At 41.1% G+C, this 22,025-nt stretch overlaps 1 protein-coding gene and 1 pseudogene across 2 annotated transcripts in view; both read left to right on the top strand.

Moving 5' to 3' along the window:
• PPM1D (protein phosphatase, Mg2+/Mn2+ dependent 1D) overlaps window positions 1-22,025 on the top strand; it is a 60,863-nt gene that overhangs the window by 28,216 nt on the left and 10,622 nt on the right. For both annotated transcript variants that reach the window (XM_070774285.1, XM_019980351.2), the window contains exon 4: window positions 18,667-18,857. In XM_070774285.1, the coding sequence (XP_070630386.1) occupies window positions 18,667-18,857 (191 nt within the window). The remainder of the gene's footprint in view (window positions 1-18,666; window positions 18,858-22,025) is intronic.
• LOC139177718 (lysosomal-associated transmembrane protein 4B pseudogene) lies at window positions 10-18,660 on the top strand (annotated as a pseudogene).

Below are 22,025 nucleotides of genomic sequence, written 5' to 3'. Positions count from 1 at the left end.
GTTTGGTGAAACCATCTCGGATGTTCTGCAGCATATGGTGGTAAAATAAAAGACAAGACTGAGAATTAAACCCTCATTTGGCACATTCTGAGTGTGTAAATAGATACTGTAGTAAATGATTGAAAACCTAATTGAGAGGAAGGTTAAAGTATGGATTTCAGTGCCATTTGCTCTTTGATCCTGAGTTGTGTTCAATGTTCTGATAGTTTCCATTTCTTTCTAAAGAAGTAAATGTATGCCTAGGTTTGATGTTAGCCTTAAAACTATTTCTAAATGTCCTTTCCTACTTTAGCCCCTCAAATTTCTCTTCAGAGCCTTCAAAGCTCTTTTTTCTTTTCCATTAGCTAGCAGAGTAAATTGTGACAAAATTAACACTTATTTTCTGTTCCATCTTGTTTTGGAAGGAAGGCTAGAGGATTGTAACTATAGAAATATCTTACTTTGGATGTACTAGTTAAGTTTTCTTCTAAAGAGAATTTCTCTTAGAAAACACCATTTTTTTCCTTCTCTCCTTCTTCCTCTAAAGACACTTGAGCACTAACTTGGTTCCGGGTACTGTATTAGGGTTTGGAGTGATGATACAGATACACTCTGCCCTCAGGGAGCAAGAATAAATAGTTGGAGAGATGGGTGATAAAGAAGTAAATCTGTTCTGAACCTAGTATAATATTGCAGGTCAATTATATTTCAGTTTTTTTTAAAGGTAAGCATGTACATTGTAAAAGGTAAGTGTGTACATTGTAAAAGGTAGCTTGTACATTGTAAAAGGTAAGCTTGTACACTGTACTGTAAACAGTGAGAGACTTATTTTTTTGGGCTCCAAAATCACTGCAGATGAAAAATTAAAATATAAAGTTAATAATAATGCCATAAAATTAAAACACGCTTGCTCCATGGAAGAAAAGCTATGACCAACCTGGACAGCATATTAAAAAGCAGAGACATTACTTTGCCAACAAAGGTCTGTCTAGTCAAAGCTATGGTTTTTCCAGTACTCATGTATGGATGTGAGAGTTGGACTGTAAAGAAAGCTGAATGCCAAAGAATTGATGCTCTTGAACTGTGGTGTTGGAGAAGACTCTTGAGAGTCCCTTGGACTGCAAGGAGTTCAAACCAGGCAACCCTAAAGGAAATCAGGCCTGAATATTCATTGGAAGGACTGATGCTGAAGCTGCAAATGCAATACTTTGGCTACCTAACGCGAAGAACTGGCTCATTGGAAAAGACACTGATGCTGGGAAAGACTGAAGGCAGAAGGAGAAGGGAACGACAGAGGATGAGATGGTTGGATGGCATCACCAGCTTGACGGGTATAAGTTTGAATAAACTCTGGGATTTGGTGATGGACAGGGAAGCCTAGCGTGCCGCAGTCCATGGGGTTGCAAAGAGTTGGACGTGACTGAGCGACTGAACTGAACTGAACTGATTTGTACATGAAGTAATTACAGATTAGGAAATATGAAAGACAGAAATCACAGGGGTCCTGTGATAAAGAATAATTTAGAAGGGAAAATCTATCTTAGGTAGTGTGATGGAAGTGCTCCTTTTAGGAAGTGTTATTTTAGCTGAGATGTAATGGCTAAGAATCAGATTTTGTGAAGAGCCTGTTGAAGAATATCCTAAGCATGGATCCTGAATTGGGAAAGAGCTTGGCATGTTCTAGGAATTATCAAAAGTTGGGAGTTAATTGAGGCAAATGTAAACATCAGATATTTTTGTTCTAGACTAAGGTTACTGGGAAACATTGAAGGATATTAAGCTAAAGAGTAATATTATCTCATTTGCATTTTTTAAAAGATCATGCTGCTGTTGCTTGTTCATCTTTGGTATTTGATCAAATACATGTAGTCCCAACCTTCATGGACCCTATAATCTAATGGGGAAAATTGATAATGAGCAAACAAATGAGAAAATTCTTTTCAAAAGCATCAAAAAGGAATTAAGCAATATGATATGCCAGTAGTTGGTGGGAGGGATAGGTGGTGGCCAGGAGAAGAGGATGATTAAGGAAGATTCTTTTAAAAAGTGGTGTTTGAATAAGACCTGAAGGAGGAAAAGGGGCTAAGTCAAAGCAAAGGCATAACACTTGCAGAGGCCATTAGGCAATTGGTGGACATTTGATTTGGGAGGAATGGTGGTGGGGGTTGTTCAGCACATATTCTTTTTTCCTACTAAATAATGTCCTGACTCCCTTTTGGGAAACTCTATCTTCCCTACTCTGTGCGGTCTTAGTTTAGACATTCCTGTTCAGGGTCCTTTAGTAAAATATAAATGGTCAGGCATATGACCCCAGCTGGATCAGTTAGAGTCCCTGTTCCATGATTTTGAATTGTGAATCCAGTAAGGATCAAAATTAAAAACCAAGAAACCTGGTTGGTATGAATACGTCCAGGTGATAATTGACCTCCTTTGGCAGTGCTCATTGACGTGATTGGGTTTTCCTGCCTAATTGTTTGGAAGTACCCTAAGTTAACCTGAACTGGAAATTGTCATTTGTTTGCAAAGAACCCTAACGCTGGAAGGAAAGGACTCCTTGTCTTTAGTGAGAGAGAGAAGGTAGGGATTTAAAATGACGGTGGAGATGAGGATGCTTGCCTGATTGAGAAGGGTGGTACAGACTAAGGAAGGAAGTGTGATGAAGACATTATGGGTGGTAGGCAAGGACTAAATTCTGCAAGGCTTTTTAGAGCATGATAAGGAATTTTATTTTAAATGATTTTGGGAAGGGATTGAAGAGTAGGAGAGGAAATAAACCCCAGTGGTTAAGAGGTAGACTGTGGAGCCACAGTTCCTAGGTTTCTAATCCCAGTGTTGTCATTTACTGTACAGACTTGGGAAAATTACTTAATATATTGTGACAGTTTTTTCAGCTGTGAAGTGGGGCCTGCTTCATACTGTTGTGGGTATTGGGTAACTTAACACATGCAAAGTACTTAAAATAGTGCCTGGCACATAGTAAATGCTCTGTAAATGTTAGTTGTTGTTATTATTGTTGTTTACTAAAGTAGGGCAGTGGCATGATCGAGTTTGTTTTTAAAGGATCATAATGGCTAAAATTATAGGGTAATAACATTGGAGGCCAGGGTGCCATTTAGGGGGCTTGTAGCAGTTTCTAAGCACTTCACCTATTTTATAGATTTTTGTCTTAGTTACCCAGGCCATTCACTCATAGTATATATGTGATATAATTGACCCAAGGAAAAAACGGGGGAAAGTGATAGTCAGCTTCTCTTTACTCTTCAGGTAGATGGCAGATTTCAAGTTGACTGTTGCCATTTGTAGCATTAGTGAGCTCCCGAGGGCCCGGGAGGCAAGGAATTAATATTACTGAAGAATAGAGAGGGGTTTCATGGGGAACTCAACGTGGACTGAGGGTAAGGTCTTACTGCAGGTTCAAAACTAAGGTGAACTTCGGTTTAGAAAAGCAGATGCTAGTTTATCTGGTGTACGTGAAGTGTGTGTGCCTTGCTTTTCACGTAAGCCTTGAAACCTTACGTGACTACAGAGAGGAGGACAAGGAGCAGGTGAAGGAGCAGCAAAAAGAGCAGAAAAACCAACTGGTGTTCCTGTTTCTAACATTCCTGCTCTGTTCAGGTACAGTGCTGCAGTAATTCAGGTAAGTAGTTCAGCACACACGAATATCTTCCGTAATCTTTATGTTTTTAAGGACAAATTGTTGCATTATTAGACAGTCCATGAGTTAAAATCTGTCTCCATGAAGCTTTCAGACAGGGCAGTGTCTTTACCTTTTCTTTTTGCATAATGACAGTCATTTACCTATTCAGAATTGGCTAGCGTGTTTCTCTAGGCTAATTTCAGACCTTCCATTAGTCTTGTCCTATCCCTCTGGATGTTTCCCTCAATAAACGTGATTCCAGAATTGAGAACACTGTAAGATGTGGTCTGATCAGTTTGAAGTACAGTGGAAATACGTAGTTCCTGCTCCCTGAGCATTGTACTTGTAGTAATGGAGTTTTAGAATTATGACTGCCATTAGCTTTTAGTAATCTTTTCACATTAGTTGGCTTATTAAGCTCAGATCTCTAGATATTTCTCTTATGAACTGCTACTAAGTCAAGTTTCTCCATTACATACTCTGTTGGTTTTTATTGGGATGGTGTAAGGGTGGGGAAATGGCAGAAAGTGAAGAGGAACTAAAGAGCCTCTTGAGGGTGAAGGAGGGGAGTGAAAAAGCTGGCTTAAAATTAAATATTAAAAAAACTAAGATCGTGGCACTCCCCACTCTTTCTTGGGCTCTAAGATCACTGCGGATGGTGACTGCAGCCGTGAAATCAGATGATTGCTTCTTGGCAGGAAAGCTATGACAAAGCTAGACAGTGTGTTGAAAAGCAGAGACATCACTTTGCAGAGAAAGGTTCATATGGTCAACACTGTGGTCTTCCCAGTGGTCACATATGGTTGTGAGAGCTGGACCTTAAAGAAGGAAGAATGCCAAAGAGTTGATGCCTTCAAACTGTGGTGCTCGAGGACTCCTGAAAGTCCCTTGGACAGTAAGGAGATCAAATCAGTCAACTGATTTGATCCTGGGTATTTAGGATCAAATAAATTCAAGGAAATTAATCCTGAATATTCGTTGGGGGGACTGATGCTAAAGCTGAAGCTCCAGTATTTTGGTTATCTGATGTGAATAGCCGACTCACTGGAAAAGTCCCTGATGCTGGGAAAGATTGAGGACTAAGGAAAAGGGGGTGTCAGAGGATGAGATTGCTGGATGGCATCACCGATGCAATGGACACGAAATTGGGCAAACTTCGGGAGATGGTGAGGGACAAAGCAGCCTGGCTTTCTGCAGTGCATCGGGTCACAAAGAGTCGGACATGACTGGGCAGCTGAACAACAGCAAGGGTGCGAGGTGGAGGCTGAACAATACCATTAGATGGTTTTTTTGCAGGATATATTAATCAGTACAAAATTAGTAGATTAGTGTGTAGTTGAAGAGATCTTGAGTGATGTGATTTTTTCCCCCTTAGCTTAGTTTCAACATTTGTTAACTATCTAGAGAAAGAAAGAATGTGTGTAGTTCTCAATTTTGTGTATTATGCATATTCAGAAGTATGTAAGCAACAGAATATTATTAGCATTGTTTAAATACTTTTAGTTGCCAGAGAGAAAAAATAGTAATTAGAGAGTAGAGAAATCAGGCAACACATTGAATGATGAAAATTCCCGTCACTAATAAGGACGTTGTATGCCTCCAGACATGTGATACACACATCCCCTAGGTAGTACCCTGGTCAAGAGTGCATAGCTACAATCTAGATGAAGGAGGCTAAAGAAATGTTCTAAGCAAGTGCTATTCTGGCTTCTCAGCTGCCTATAAAGGATATTATTAGGCCATCTAACAATTCAGAATATGAATGGTAGGTGGTATATTAGGTACATATTATATTAATATAAATTTATGAAGCTGGTAACTGCAGTGTCCTTATTCTTAGAAAATACACTTTGAAGTACTTAGGGATAAAAGACCATTATTTAAAACACCTTTGTTGCAAGGTTACATGCACAGAATCCTTATACATATGTAGATTGAAAACAAGCAAATGGGGCAAAATGTCAGCAGTAATGAATCTAAGATGGGGGTTCTTTGTTATGTTTTTATTTTTATCACTTTATACATTTGAAATGATCTCCAGATGAGATTAAAAAAAATAGACTGGCAGTAATAATATGAAATTCAATAAAAGTAAATAAAAAGTGCTAGGTTTAAGTTCATAATATGCTTTGGGTGATTATCTGCTTTCATAGCATTTCATTTAAGAGACAACTAGGGTTTTTTGTTTTGCTTTCTTTTTCGTTGATTGCTAATGAGCATAAGATAATTCTACAGTGATAAGTGCATGCATACTCAGTCACTTGGTCATGTACAGTTCTTTGCAACTCCATAGACTGTAGCCTGCCAGGCTTCTCTGTCCATGGGATTTTCCAGGCAGGAAACTGGAGTAGGTTTTCTTTTACTGCCATTTCCTTCCCCAAGGTATCTTCCTGACCCAGGGATCGAACTCATGTTTCCTGCATTGGCAGGAGGATTCTTTACCACTGAGCTACCTGGGAAACCCCTAGGTATAGTTTAGCCATAAAAAATTAGTATAGTCTTAGAATGCTGTAATACAGTAGACTGTCCTACTTAATCAGTTAAGAAACTGCCTTTCCAGATTAGTCAGTCGATCAAGTCTATGTAGGGATTTTGCGTACAGCTTTGTTCAACTTACAAGTGTAAGTTTGGACCTTCCCTGGTGGTCCTGTGATTGAGAATCTGCCTTTCAGTGCAGGGGATGCAGGTTCAATCCCTGGTCAGGGAACTAATCCCTCATGCTGTAGGGCAACTAAGCCTGCGAGTGTGAATAAGACCTGACGCAGCCATAAATATTTTCCCCACTCTTTCCACTGGAATCTGCTGCCACTCTCCTAAACTTAAACAGGATAATTGGGCAGAATACAGCCTGGAATCAAAATACTGAGGACACTTATAGCTGGGTTAGTATTTGTGAAGTTTTGTCATCTAGAAGAGAAATTAACCTGATTTTAAAAAGGTGTTGCGAGTTCCCTGGTGGCCTAGCGGTTAGGATTCTGGGCTTTCACTGCCATGGCCTGGGTTCAGTCCCTGGTTGGGGAACTGACATCCCACAAGCTGTGTGGCTCAGCTAAGGTGGGTAGGGGGTGGGGAGCTTCCATGTACTGAATGTTTCAAAAAACTGAGCATGCAAAAATGAGAGCAACAGGTGAAAATTCTCAAAAAGAAAAAATGTGTGATGAACTATAAAAGAGAGAACCAAATTTTAGCTCAGTAAAACAGAATTACTACAGATGATAAAAAGTAATAAACAGCATTATTTTGTGAACTGTAGTGAGCCTTTCCTTCACTTGAAGTGCTTGGGTGGTTGACATAGATGTCTACATTGGCTCGGAAGCTGGAGAATATAAAACTGGGTTTCTTATAGTTCTGAGAGTGCATGGTAATGTTAAAATAGTTGATCCTTGGTTAGTTTTCCATTGTATTCAAAACAGCTTTTCCAACTAGCTGTTTTTTCACTGTGCATTGTTTTTCGATTTATCCATGTTTATGTGATTCTAGTTCATGCGTTAACTGCTGTACATTCAGTTCCAACATGAAACTATATTTTTTCCCTCTGTGCCCTGATTGGTGGACATTTAGGTTATATGCACACATTTCCTATTATCAAAAATGCTGCAATAAATACCTCCTTGTGTACATCTATGAGATTTATTTAAGGCACATAACTAGAAATGGAATTGTTGGGTTACATTACATTACTCACCAACTTTTAAAATACCATGGCACACAAATAATAAGATAATATCTTAGAATAAACAGGGAAGGCTGCTCAAGGCTGTGGGCAGCTGACCTAGAGGTTCTAGCCACTCAGGACCTACCCTGCTGACCCACGGTCACACTTAAACCATCCACGGCATATCACTTGGAAAGTGCAGTCCAAGATGTATAAAGATATGTATATCTTTAGCATTATTATGTGATGCCAAATTTCTCCCCCAAGTGATTATACCAGGCTATTAAAATCTCACTGTATTAAGAATCTATTGCTGTTTTAACAGAATATTCCCAAACCTAACAGTTCAAAACATTTATCATCTCCCATGGTTTCTGTGGCTTAGGAACCTGGGAATGGCTTAACTAGGTGGTTTTGGCTCAAGGGTCTCTCGGGTGGTTGGAGTCAGAGTGTCAAGTATGACTGTGTTCTGAAAGCTTGAATGGGGTGGGGCATTCACTTCTAGGACAACCTACTCACATGGCTATTGCCAGGAGGCCTCCATTCCTTGCCCAGTGGGCTTCTCTGTAGGGCTGTTTGTTGCGTCTTCATGCCGTGGCAGCCGCCTTACTGGAGCGAGTGATCTGAGAGACAACAGGGTAGCAGCCACGATGTGCTTTTATGATCTAGTGTCAAAAACAAGTGACATCTCTTCACCTCCTCCATATTTTTTTTTTTTGGTTAGCTGTGAGTCACTCAGTCTCTCCTGCCCTTAAGTGGAGGGGAATTAAGCTCTACTTCTTAAAATGTATCAGTATGTGCAAATATTCTAAAACTGCACACAGAGTCCCCGCTTCTTCATGATTGTTTATTCATTCACCAAGTATTTATTAAATGCCTGCTATGTTACAGGTACTGCTCTAGGTTTTGAGGATTCTGCAGTGAACGAAACAGGTGAAGATTTCTTGACCCATGGATCTTACTTTATAGTAGGGGGAAACATGATAAACTAAACTAAATAAGTAGAATATATATTGTATGCAGTGAAAAGTGCTGGCATGAAATATTAAGCAGGAAACATTGTGGGAGGCGGGAGTCATACTTTTAAATGGAATGGTCAGGGGAGGTCTGAGAGATGACGCTGGAGTGAAGAGATGAGGGCCTGGGGGTGACTGGGGCATGAGAATTCAGGCAGAAGGAGCAATAATCCGCAGTGTCCTTTTCATGAGTTTTTTTTTTTAAACTGAAGAACTTGAAGAGTTGCCATTAACCGATGTAGCAAAGACCAGAGCGGATTAGTAGAGGGTGGTCAGGAGTTCAGTTTCAGACAAGTTACATTCAAGGTGCTTATCAGGTATTGAAGCGGTGATACCCATTTGGCTTCTGGTTATGAGAATCAGCTAGTGAGAGCTAGGCTAAAGACATCAGTTTGTGGCTGAATCAAGGGATTGAGTGTAGGCAGAAAAGGGGAGGGGAAGAACAGGGAAAGGTCCAGGGACTGAGCCCTGAGATACTGTCACTGTTCAGAGGTAGGGGCATGAATGGAGGAATGGGGTCAGACAAGACAGAAAGAGCCACAAGTAAAAAACAAGATAGTTTGGGAGAGTGTCCTAAAAACTAAGAGAATAAAGTATTTCAAGAAGGTGAGTATTTCCTTATATGTCAGTTATACCTCAATTTAAAAAAAAATGTATTTACTGTTGAAAGCTCAGGTAAAGCAAAGACTTGAGAGGTGATGTGAGTCATTGGTGACCTTGATAAAGTGGCTTTTGGTTGGATAGTGAGACCACAGTTGTGACTGGAATTGGTTTAAGAAAGAGCGAGAAGAGGCAATTTTGATATAACAAGTTTTAGACACTCTTCTAGGAATTTGGGAAGGAGAGCTAGGGCTCTAGCTGGAGTCAAAACCCAGGAGAGGGTTTGCTACTGTTTTAAAAAGGGAAGAAATAATCAGAGTTTATGGGAAGGATCCACTCACCCGGTGCAAAACACCATGTAGGAGATAAAATACAGTTGTTACAGTGATGTCCTATGACAGTTGCATTAACATAATTTTGTAAACAAATGTATGGAAATAAATGGATTGTTTCATATAAAAAGACATGTGGGAGAGATGATACTGTTTCAGTAATGAAAAACATCAGTTCTGCTTTTTCTCTTGGTTTTATTTTTCTATCCCATATTTTTACCTCAAATACCTTTATTGAGATTTAACTGACATACAGTACTGTATATTAAGTTTAAGGTGTATAGCATTAAAAAGATAATATCCTTTAGATTTGAATATTTAAGCTAAAAGAAATGCTTTGTTATTATCACTTTACCTGTCTTTATTCTGGCACATGGGGGAAAAATATAAAAAATTAAGTTCTAGCTTTTGTTTTTAAAGTTTAACTTGTTGCATGGTAATTCTTATTGGCCCATAGTAAGATTATAGTATTTAGTACCACTCTTATGGTGAATAGTCATTTTTATTCTAGCTTTTTGGGAGAGAAGTTTGCTCATCAAAATTTGTACTGTTGATCAAAATTACTTGAGTGCAAATGTAGCAAAGGTGCCTCCTAGTGTCTCCCTGATGGAATTGCATGTGCGTCTTACAACTCATTGATTCATTGTACAGATATTTGAGCGCAGACACCCTGATGCTGGGAAAGACTGAGGACAGGAGTAGAAGGGGGCAGCAGAGGATGAGTTGGTTGAATAGCGTCACCGACTCAATGGACGTGAGTTTGAGAAAACTCTAGAAGATGGTGAGGGACAGGGAAGCCTGGTGTGCTGCAGTCCATGGGCTTGCAAAGAGTCAGACCTGACTTGGTGACTGAACAAGTATGCCAAACACAGGTCTTTGCCCTCATGGAAGCTTATGGTTTAGAGAAGGGGAGAGGCATTCGTCAAATGATCACAAAAAGAAGAAGGAATATTTTACCTAACTGGAGAGCCACTGAAGTGATGTTTGAACTGAGCTTTGAAGAATTACGAAAAGCTAATAGAGAAAGAAAATGTGTTCTTGGCATAAGAACTGCATTTGTGAACAGCTCTGTGATAGGAGGAGGCCTGGCGAATATAAGGGACTCTGAATAGGGTATGTGGAACAGAGATATGAGAATAAGAGGCATTGATCAAGTGAGAAAACACTGCATTTTTCTAGGCTGTGGTTAAGAGTTATGCACGAGTAAACTACTGCAGAGTTAGGGAAGCAACTAGGTTGTGTGTGTGTGTTTTAATTATGGCAAAAGACCTATAGCAAAATCTACCATTTTAATCATTTTAAGAATTCAGTTCAGTTGAAGTATATTAAGTACATTTAAATTGTTGTGCCAGCAGCCCTCGGAGCTCAGGCTCCGGCCGAGGTTCCAGCTGCGAGCTCTTCGCGGGGAGAGGCGCGGGGCCCGGGGCCAGTGGTAGGCAGACGGGGGCCGGGAAGAGGGAGTGAGGGTAGCCGGGGAGAGAGGGGCCGGCGACAGCCGCGCGGTGCTCAGGACCGACGGCCAAAGCTCCTGCGAACTTGGGCGCAGAGTTGCGCCACTGCGCCCGCGGCCCGAGCGATGAAGATGGTGGCCCCCTGGACACGGTTCTCCTCCAACAGCTGCTGCCTCTGCTGCCATGTCCGCACTGGCACCATCCTGCTCGGCGTCTGGTACTTGATCCTCAATGCCGTGGTACTGCTGATTCTGTTGAGCGCCCTGGATGATCCAGATCATTACCACTTTTCAAGTTCTGAACTCGGGGGTGACTTTGAGTTCATGGATGATGCCAACATGTGCATTGCCATCGCGATTTCTGTTCTCATGATCCTTATCTGTGCCATGGCTACGTACGGCGCATACAAGCAACGCGCAGGCTGGATCATCCCATTCTTCTGCTACCAGATCTTTGATTTTGCCCTCAACACCTTGGTTGCGGTCACCGTACTTGTTTATCCAAACTCCATCCAGGAATATATATGACAGCTGCCTCCTGATTTTCCTTACAAAGATGATATCATGTCAGTGAATCCTACCTGTTTGGTCCTCATTATTCTTCTGTTCATCAGCATTATCTTGGCTTTTAAGGGTTACTTGATTAGCTGTGTTTGGAACTGCTACCGATATATCAATGGCAGGAACTCCTCTGATGTCCTGGTTTATGTTACCAGCAACGACACTACAGTGCTGCTACCCCCGTACGATGACGCCACTGTGAACAGCGCCACCAAGGAGCCGCCGCCCCCGTACGTGTCTGCCTGAGCCTGGAAGTCGGGCGGCGCGAGAGCAACAGCCAGACTTGTCATTCATCAGAGCAATAGTTCTTTAATTTTTCTTCTGAGATGAGCTCTCTGAGCTTATTTGTCGCAGAAATGCTACAGTTTAAAATTTTAGATGTTAAGTTGAAACTCTGTAGTTTGAAACCTATGCTTTAGCTGGAGCACCTTGCTAGAGTAGCTGTAGAAATTCTCTCTGTGGGGTGGGGTGGGGTGGGCTCCCCTAGTTTTCCCTTGGCGTTGGAACCACCCGACAACCCGGATGAATCTCGAGTCCGAGACGTCTGTTGTACGTGCTGAGCCCCAGAGTCGAAGACTTTCCAACGCTTCTCTCTTCACTCCCTCTTTCTCTCTTGAACGTGTATAATCAAGTCAAAATTAGACAGTGCTTTCCTTGGCCATTCCAATTTATAGAAGAAACCCTTAGGAGAACAGGAATGTTATTTGTGTAAGGAGTCCATATAAATACATAAAACAAGAATTTCCTTAGATATTTACTTTATGATTTAAAAAAATAAATAAATAAATTGTTGTGCCGCCAGTAGCACCATCCGCCTTGCTAAGTCACTTCAGTCGTGTCCGACTCTGTGCGACCCCATAGACAGCAGCCCACCAGGCTCCCCTGTACCTGGGATTCTCCAGGCAAGAACACTGGAGTGGGTTGCCATTTCCTTCTCCAATGCATGAAAGTGAAAAGTGAAAGTGAAGTCGCTCAGTCGTGTCCGACTCTTAGCGACCCCATGGACTGCAGCCCACCAGGCTCCTCCGTCCATGGGATTTTCCAGGCAAGAGTACTGGATTGGGGTGCCATTGCCTTCTCTAACAATCCGCCTTAAATCTGTGTTTTAAAGAGATGATTTTGGTTGAGTTTTGAGGGTGGATTAGGTGAGACAAAAGTTGCTGGGAGTCTCTTCGTGGGAAGCCACTCAAGGAGTGAGGTGATGCTGAAATTTCCTAGGGGTAAGGGCGTTAGGTGTCCTGCACCCTGCTGGCCACAGTGTGCCTCAGGAGCGAGCAGAGAACACACTGAGCCCCAGAAGAAAGGCCTTGTTCTCCTCGGGTGTCATTCCAGTGCCCCTAGTGAGAGCAAAAGGGAAATGGCCATTGAACAGGCAGCCAGCAACATCTGCCATGATGTATCCCTCCCTTCAATATGTAGAGGAAGAACATTCTGTGCCCATTTAATGGTGTACAAACCCTAGACCAATGATAAAAACACTTAGCTCAATTCTGATTCCTACTCATTTGATCTCAGGTAAAGCCATGGGAAATAATGGAAATAGAGAGCTTATTTTTGGGGGCTCCAGAATCACTGCAGATGGTGACTGCAGCCATAAAATTAAAACACGCTTGTTCCTTGGAAGAAAAGCTATGACCAACCTAGACAGCATATTAAAAAGCAGAGACATTACTTTGCCAACAAAAGTCTGTCTAGTCAAAGCTATGGTTTTTCCAGTAGTCATGAATGGATGTGAGAGTTGGACTATAAAGAAAGCTGAGTGCCAAAGAGTTGATGCTTTTGAACTGTGGAGTTGGAGAAGACTCTTGAAGGACCCTTGGACTGCAAGGAGATCCAACCAGTCCATCCTAAAGGAAATCAGTCCTGAATATTCATTGGAGGGACTGATGCTGAAGCTAAAACTGCAGTACTTTGGCCACCTGATGCGAAGAGCTGACTCATTTGAAAAGACCCTGATGCTGGGAAAGATTGAAGGCGGGAGGAGAAGGGGATGACAGAGGATAAGATGGTTGGATGGCATCACCGACTTGATGGACATGAGTTTGAGTAAGCTTCAGGAGTTGGTGATGGACAGGGAAGCCTGGTGTGCTGCAGTCCACGGGGTCACAAAGAGTCAGACACGACTGAACGACTGAACTGAACTGAAAGCCATGCAGAAGACTTCTCTGGTGGCTCAGTGTAAAGAGTCCACCTGAAGTGCAGGAGGACTCTTTATCTCTATGGACTCCCTAAGTCCATACTGATACAAAAAGATTATAAAGAAGTAGAAGAATGGAAAGCTTTTCTTTAGACAAGATAACTAGGGGCTTGCCTGGTGGTCCTGTGGTTAAGAATCCACCTGCCAGTGCAGGGGACACAGGTTCGATCCCTGGTCCAGGAAGATTCAGCATGTTGCGGAGCACCTAAGCCTGTGTGCCACGACTCCTGAGCCCAGGCTCTAGAGTCTCTGTTCTGCAACAAGAGAAGCCACTGCAGTGAGAAGCCCGAGCACTGCAACTGGAGGCTACACCCACTCGCCACAGCTAGAGAAAGCCTGTGTGCAGCAACGACCCAGTGCAGCCAAAGATACAAAAATAGGGAAAGACAACTAATAAATGTTAGTGTTCTGTCTTCAGTTTACAACTATTACAATAACATGTGATTTGTGCAAGAATCATTAATGGATGCTAAAAGCTGGCGTATTTTGGTAAGGAACAGGATATTTTACACAGTCTCCAACCATCACCCTTCAGATTACTTGGGGATACCTTTACAGCGTTGGTGGACAGCAATTTAACTGAATAATCAAACTCGGCATTGCCAGTGGCACAGACTGACACTGTACCTCCTAACGTGATTAGCTGAGAAAGTGGTATTCCGGCCAAAACCAAATTTAACCTGAATACAAGCCTTTATATCTTGCAGAACACAAAGAAGCAAACAAACAGCAAAACCCTAAATCAAGGGTCATTCTGCAAAACAGCTGGCCTGGAGACTTTTGACAATGGTCTGTTAGTGTCATGAATGACAAAAATCACGAAACCTAGAGAGTTGTTCTGGGTTAAAAACAACTAAAAATATGCCAACTAAATGCAAGGAATGATCCTTGAGTGGATCCTGGACATTAAAAAAGGGGTTGTTGGATTTTCCTGGTGGTCCCGTGGTTCAGAATCTGCCTGCCAATGCATGGGACCCAGGCTCGATCCCTGGTCTGGGAAGATCCCACATGCCGGGGAGCGACTAAGCCTGTGTACCCACAACTGCTGAGCTCCCGTGCTGCAGCCACTGAGGCCCGAGAACTCTAGAGCCCATGCTCTGCAACAAGAGAAGCCACTGCAGTGAGAAGGCCCTGCTTGCTGCAACTAGAGAAGGCAGCGACAAAGACCCAACGCAGCCATAAATGTTTCTTTAAGAAAAAAAAATTATTGCAAAATTCCCTGGTGATCCAGTGGTTAGGACTCAGCACTTTTACTGAGGGGCCCGGGTTTGGTCCTTGGTCAGGACACACAGCGTGGCCAAAGACACTGCAGGACACACAGTGTGGCCAAAAAAGAGAGACATTATTGAGATAATTGTAAAAATTTGAAGATAGGTTTTATATTACACAATTCTGGATCAGCATGCCATTTTCTGACTATGGTTCTATAGAAGAAATATCCTTATGCTCAGATTAAAGAAGAGATACACCATATTGTCGGGTTGGGAAATAGAATATTGTTAAGATGGCATTTCTATCCAAATTGATCTATGGTTCAGGGTTCAGTTCAGTTCAGTCGCTCAGTCGTGTCCTACTCTTTGCGGTCCCATGGACCGCAGCACACCAGGCCTCCCTGTCCATCACCAACTCCTGGAGTCCACCCAAACTCATGTCCATTGAGTCGGTCATGCCATCCAACCATCTCATCCTCTGTCGTCCCCTTTTCCTCCTGCCCTCCATCCAGCATCAGGGTCTTTTCAAATGAGTCAGCTCTTCGCATCAGGTGGCCGAAGTATTGGAGTTTCAGCTTCAGCATCAGTCCTTCCAATGAATATTCAGGACTGATCTCCTTTAGGATGGACTGGTCTAAGGGATTCTCAAGAGTCTTCTCCCAACACCATAGTTCAAAAGCGTTCAATTCTTTGGCGCTCAGCTTTCTTCACAGTCCAACTCTCACATCCATACATGACCACTGGAAAAACCATAGCCTTGACTAGATGGACCTTTGTTGGCAAAGTAATGTCTCTGCTTTTTAATATGCTGTCTAGGTTGGTTCCTTCCAAGGAGTAAGCGTCTTTTAATTTCATGGCTGCAATCACCATCTGCAGTGATTTTGGAGCCCAGAAAAATAAAGTCAGCCACTGTTTCCACATCTATTTGCCATGAAGTGATAGGACCGGATGCCATGATCTTCGTTTTCTGAACGTTGAGCTTTAAGCCAACTTTTTCACTCTCCTCTTTCACTTTCATCAAGAGACTCTTTAGTTCTTCTTCACTTTCTGCCATAAGGGTATTGTCATCTGCGTATCTGAGGTTATTGATATGTAGTCCCATTCAAAACCCAGAGTTTGGGACTTCCCTGGTGATCCAGTGGTTAGGACTTCTTGCTTCCGTTCTAGGGGGCACAGGTTTGATCCCTCGTGAGGAAACGGAGATCCCACATGCCAAGTTGTTGGCTCTTTGGTGATGCCAGGCTCCTCTGTGCCTGGGATTCCCAGGCAAGAATACTGGAGTGGATTGCCATTTCCTTCTCCAGGGGATCTTCCCGACCCAGGGATCAAACCCGTGCCTCCTGCTTTGGCAGGCGGATTCTTTACCTGCTGAGCCACTAGGGAAGCCCTTTTTTCATGCTGCGTGGTATGGCCAAAAACAAAAAAAATAATTAAAAAAAGAAACAGTTTCAGAAATTTAAGTTAAAAGAAATGTATGTTTCTTCTGGAAATGTACTGAGGTTTAGTCAGAAGAAAAGAGATGAACAGCATATTGGGGACTATGGGAGTTGCAAGCTTGAGAGAACATATTTGGGAGTTGCAAGCTTGAGAGAATGATTTTGTAGAAGGAGTATACATATATACTTGTATATATATCCATAGACATCTCTAGAAGAATACATGAGGACAACAGTTATTCCCTCAGTGTAGAACCAGAAAGCACATGAGTGGGAACAGAGATTTTTGTATCTTTTGGTTTTTGTGCTATGTGAAATAACTTATTTAAAAATATTTTCCAATTTATAAAGATATTATTGTTAGTTTATATATGAGAAATTGTGACCCTTCTTCAAGGTTATATAGTTTGCATTAGATTGAAAGTTGGAATTTCTTTTTTTTAACCTAGATTTTAATTTTAGACATATTAGGGATTCTGCTGTATGTAAATTTATGTTCTTACTTGCAATGGCAATATAAATTCCAAATATTGGGGGAAAACTACTTTTGAAGGCTTTTAACATCACGTATGAACCCTGTAATTCTACTTTAATATTTATCTTAACTGTTTTTCTATCCATGTTCATTTTTATAGTTTCAACCAGGGATTTTTCTTTTACTGGTATAAATTGATGAATGTGTCTTTGTGTGCTGGCCTGGATTATAACTAGCTTTTAGTGGTCATATGTGTTCTCTTTTGTTACTCTGAAGAATGAATTGCCCCTTTCAAGAGGCTGGTTTAGCAGTGAGTTCCTATTTTATATTAGAGTAATTGCTTCAAGCTATTCTTTCCTTCGGCTCTGAGCATAGTTGAAATGGCCAGTATTTCTGATGGGAAGGTATGGTAAAGTTTGAATAAGGAGAGGACAGAGAACTTCCTCTTATTTAGCAAAAGTCAGACCTGCTTAGCAGCGGCAAACACAATTTATCCTCTTGTCTGAAAACTTTTTGCTCTTAATTTAAGGTCTTTGCCCAAAGAATATCACAACAAACAAGAGAGGCAGAAATTTGTTTTCATCTTTCTGTCTCCTCCTTCCTGTTTCGGGGAGCAGAAGAGTTTATATTGTCCTACTTAGTTATCTTGTGTATCACAGAAGGATAGATGGTTTCTATAAATTTTCTTCCTGTTTCTGTTTTATTGATCTGTTGATGACCTGAGTAACTGAAAGTTTTTTTTATGTTGAACATTCTGAGGTCTTCATCCGGTGGATCCGAAAGGCAGAAGTTTTAGGCGTTGTTTTACGTGGAGCTGATCAGGGAGAGGATAATCAGGGAGAGGCTCACTGGAAGAGTGAACTGTTGATCTCCAAAGACTGGTTACAACTTTTTAGCTTCCAAAGATAGGTTAAAAGCATAAAAATGCTCATTTTTATCTCTGCAGTTTTCTTCCAAGTGACTAGCACTCATCCTTTCCGATTTGATGTAGGGGGTTACATCAAATTGTCTTGACCTGGGGGGTTAACAGGTTTTCGGTTAGCCACTAGAACTCCTACTTATAGAGCAAGTTCTCCCCACTTTATCTTTTCTTCACAGTTATCTTAGTTAATCTTGGCCATTTGCTCTTCCCTATACATTTTATTTATTTTTTCTTCTACTTTTCAATGTATTTTTAAAATGTTATTGAAATATAGTTGATTTGCAATGTCATGTTAGTTTCTGCTGTACAGCAAAATGAATCAGTTATACATATATTAGTACATATATCCACTCCTTTTTAGAGTCTTTTCTCATATAGATCATTACAGAGTAGTGCTTCTTTCTCATACAGATCATTACAGAATATGGAGTAGAGTTCCCTGTGCTATACAGTAGTTCCTTCCTATACATTTTTGAATCAGTTCGTCAAATTCTACAAGAATCCTTTTGGGATTTTAGATGGAATTACACTGACGTTATAGGTTATTTTTGGAAGACTTAACATCTTCATGATCTTCCTATCTTTGCTTATAATTTCTTTCTCTGTGTATTTAGATACTGGAATCTAATTGTATAATTTTGTCCATGATAGATTTGCATGCCTTTTGTTAAACTTTTCAGTACCTTGCATTTGGTTCATTGTTGTAAATGGAATTGTTTAAAATTTTATATTTTCTGTTTCTTGCTGTTATATAGAGATACTGCTGACTTTTATTTATTATTTAGCAACCTTGCTAAGTGTTCCTGTTCTGATAATTTATCTAAATTCTTTTTGATTTCCTATGTAGAAATAAAATTATCTGCAAGAAATGATAGTTTTATTTTCTCCTTTCTAATACATATATATGATATATTTTTATTTTCTTACTGTGTTGAGAAGGATCCCTCGTATAGAACTGGAAGAAAAGTGGTGATAAAAGACATGCTTTTATCAGGTTAATAAGAGAGTTAACTTTTAAAATTTCTAGTTTGCTAAGAATTTTTCTTTTTTAAAGTCATGAATGGATTTCGAATGTTATCAAATGCTATTCTGCATCTTGTGAGATGAACATGTAGATTTTCCTCTTTAATCTGTTGATGGGATACTACTCTCTTGGAAATGATGCTTCTGGCTTTTTCTGCCTCCTGCTCCCCAGGTGATTTGTGGAGCTATGATTTCTTCAGTGGCGAGTTTGTGGTGTCACCTGAACCAGACACAAGCGTCCACACTCTTGACCCCCAGAAGCACAAGTATATTATCTTGGGAAGTGATGGGCTTTGGAATATGATCCCACCTCAAGACGCCATCTCCATGTGCCAGGACCAAGAGGAGAAAAAATACCTGATGGTGAGAAGTAACTCAATTCCATATGATCACCTATGCATTGTTCTGGTGCTTTCGTCAGGAGTCTTGAATATGAACTAAGCGTGTTCCCGTGGAGTAGGTCTTTGCATTTGCCCTGGCTGGAGAAGAAAGTAAGGTATAGGTTTCTGCAGCTCATTAGGGGAATGATGGATCCTTGAACTGTTTCCACTTTTTGGCTATTTTGAATGCTGCTGCTATTAACATTCACAGACAAGTTTCTGGACATGTTCTCGGTTCTCTCATATCGACCTGGGAATGGAATTGCTGGGTCACGTGGTGACTCTGTTACCTATACCTATACTTTATATACCTATAAACCTTGAAACAACCGTCAATGAGAAAATCCTTTCCTTTCCTTCATGGCTTGCTTGAAAATTGATCTCTTTATTCTGAGCAGTGACGAAGGAGATTCGGGAAAGTGTGATGTTATTGAAAGCAAGCAAAGAGAGTGTTTTTTGGAGCAGTAGCCAGCAAAGTCAGATTCTACAAAGAAGTAGAGACAGATGGATGAAAACAGGATATTGGGTTTTACAGTTAGGATCTTCTAGTATTAGTGATCTTCAAGGATGCAGAGTTTCAATTGAAGTGATGGGAACATTAGCTGGCAGGTTGGAGTGATGATGAAAGAATATTTTGTGAGCCTGGGAAATAGATGTAGTGAGTGTTCGGCAAGACAAGGGAATTGCCATTGTTACCTTGAAAAGACAGGGTCTTGAAAGCAGTTTTATAGTCTTTACAAGAAAGATTGACAGAATAAGAGAAATAAGAGATAAAGGTCCAAAGCACATGGAAGTAACTGGAAGCAATGGCTCCTTGGAAGAGATGATCTTTTCCTAAGATGAGAGGATCGGTGAAGCTAAATAAGGAGACAGAATAAAAGAACTTGTATTAAATTGCCTGCATTTATTCCCTCAGCTACCATGTTAGGCACTAGGTACACAGGATGCAAAGGTAGATAGAACATGGCCCTTGCTCAGCATTTGCCATATTATTGCAACCAGGATGTATAGGTAGCTATCAGTACCATTTGATTGTGAGTTGTTTTGATGATAAGTGCATGCGTGCATGCTCAGTCATGTCTAACTCTTTGCGACCCCATGGACTGTAACCTGCCAGGATCCTCTTGTGGAATTTCCCAGGCAAGTATCCTGGAGTGGGTTGCCATTTCCTACTCCAGGGGATCTTCCTGACCCAGTGATCAAAGCTGCATCTCTGGCATCTCCTGCGTTGGCAGGCAGATTCTTCACCATCTAACAGTCATGTGTCTATTCAATTCTACAAACTCGGGTCTAGGATGATGCATTTGGTCAGTGATGTTAGATGTAAAACAAAGATTAAATAAAATAAATATTATTTTGTTTGGCTGTGCTCGCTTGCAGGATCTTAGTTCCCTGGCCAGGGAACCTGGACCCTTGATAGTGAAAGCATGCAGTCCTAGCCACTGAACTGCCAGAGAATTCCCATGTCTGTTGGATTTATAATTCTTTTTTTTTTTCTGGCTGTGTCACCTTTTAGTTGCAGCATGCCAGCTCTCTGGTTGTGCCATGCAGGCTCAGTAGTCATGACGCATGGGCTTAGCTGTCCCGTGTCTTGTGCGATCTTAGTTCCCTGACCAGGAATTGAACCCACGTTCCTTGCATTGCAGGGCAGATTCTTAACCACTGGAACTACCAGGGAAGTCTCTGGATTTATAATTCTTTAATGATGAGAGAAAAACATTTCAGTGGCATGATGAGGCCATAAACCAGTTTTATTGGGCTGGAAGAACCTATTCGTAAACACCTAAATGAGTATTTAAAGAGTATCTATAGAACAATATTTAGAACAGGTGTTGAGAACTGAGAGAGAGAGGATAGGAAACTTGAAGATTGCATAAGGAAGTTTCATGGGTGAGACTCGTATTTGAGCAAGTCTTAAAGGTGGAGTTGAATTTACCAGGTTAAGAAATCAAGGGAGGAGAGTGAAGCTTTCCAGACAAAGGAATAGAATGTGTAAAGTCGAAGAGACAAGTCTACAATACATTCAGGTTTCACAAGTAACTTGATGTGATTGGAAAACAAGAAGCAAAAAGGTTTTGAATGGTCTGTTACGAAGTTAGGTCTTTGTAACCAGGTAGTGGAGCACATTGAAAAGCATTTTAGAAAGCATACTCATTGCAGAGTGGAATATAGAATAGAGGGTAGATGATAATGGATGTGAAGATTGTATTTATTAGGATGTGCAGGAAAACCATCTGACCTCTTAATAAAATGAAACCGGCAAAGTTGGCAATGAAAGAGAATGAGTGTCAGCAGTGATTAGTGAAGAATCCTTGCGAGGTGAATTTCAATGAATAGAGTCATATCTATAAGATCTGTCTTCATCTCTCTTTACATGTTGATTTTTACTGCCAGTGTATTTGATTTGATTTTTCTTAATGAGTTTATTAGGCTTCTTCTATGGAGGCTGCTGTTACGTTCTAAATGAAAATTTTTGCAAGCTTGAATCTAAGGCAGCAATGGAAAAACAAAAAGACTACGCTACACACACACAAGCAAAAAAGAAATACATTAAACGATAGGATTGACAGAACTTGGGTTTTAAGAAGGGAGAGTATGACACCCAAATTACTTAGTGATGGCTGGAAGCTGTTATGAAGAAGAAACACATCATTTTATGAGGAGGGATGATTAGTTCATATGTAAGCATGTTGAATAGGAGGTGCCTTTGGTTCATCTAGATAGATATTTTCAGTAGGCAGTTACTGAAAGGCAGTGCCTGGAAATGCTAATTTCAGTGTTAATAGGAGTAAAGTAAAGCCACAACAATTTGTGACCTCACCTAGTGAGACAGTATGGTGGAAGAGAAGGACACAGTATTATGGAGTGGCCCAAGTCAACAGGGGCTTCCCTGATGGCTCAGTTGGTAAAGAATCCACCTGCAATGCAGGTGACCCTGGTTTGACTCCTAGGTCAGGAAGATCTGCTGGAGAAAGGATAGGCTACCTACTCCCAGTATTCTTGGGCTTCCTGTGTGGCTCAGCTGGTAAAGAATCCACCTGCAATGTGGGAGACCTGGGTTCGAGCCTTGGGTTGGGAAGATCTCCTGGAGAAGGGAAACGCTACCCACTCCAGTATTCTGACCTAGAGAATTCCATGGAGTGTATAGTCC

The sequence above is a fragment of the Bos indicus genome, chromosome 19 (assembly GCF_029378745.1).
Source record: "Bos indicus isolate NIAB-ARS_2022 breed Sahiwal x Tharparkar chromosome 19, NIAB-ARS_B.indTharparkar_mat_pri_1.0, whole genome shotgun sequence".
NCBI classification, from domain to species: Eukaryota; Metazoa; Chordata; class Mammalia; order Artiodactyla; family Bovidae; genus Bos; species Bos indicus.
The sequence above is the reverse complement of the archived record's forward strand: the minus strand, read 5'-3'. Positions and strand labels throughout refer to the sequence as shown.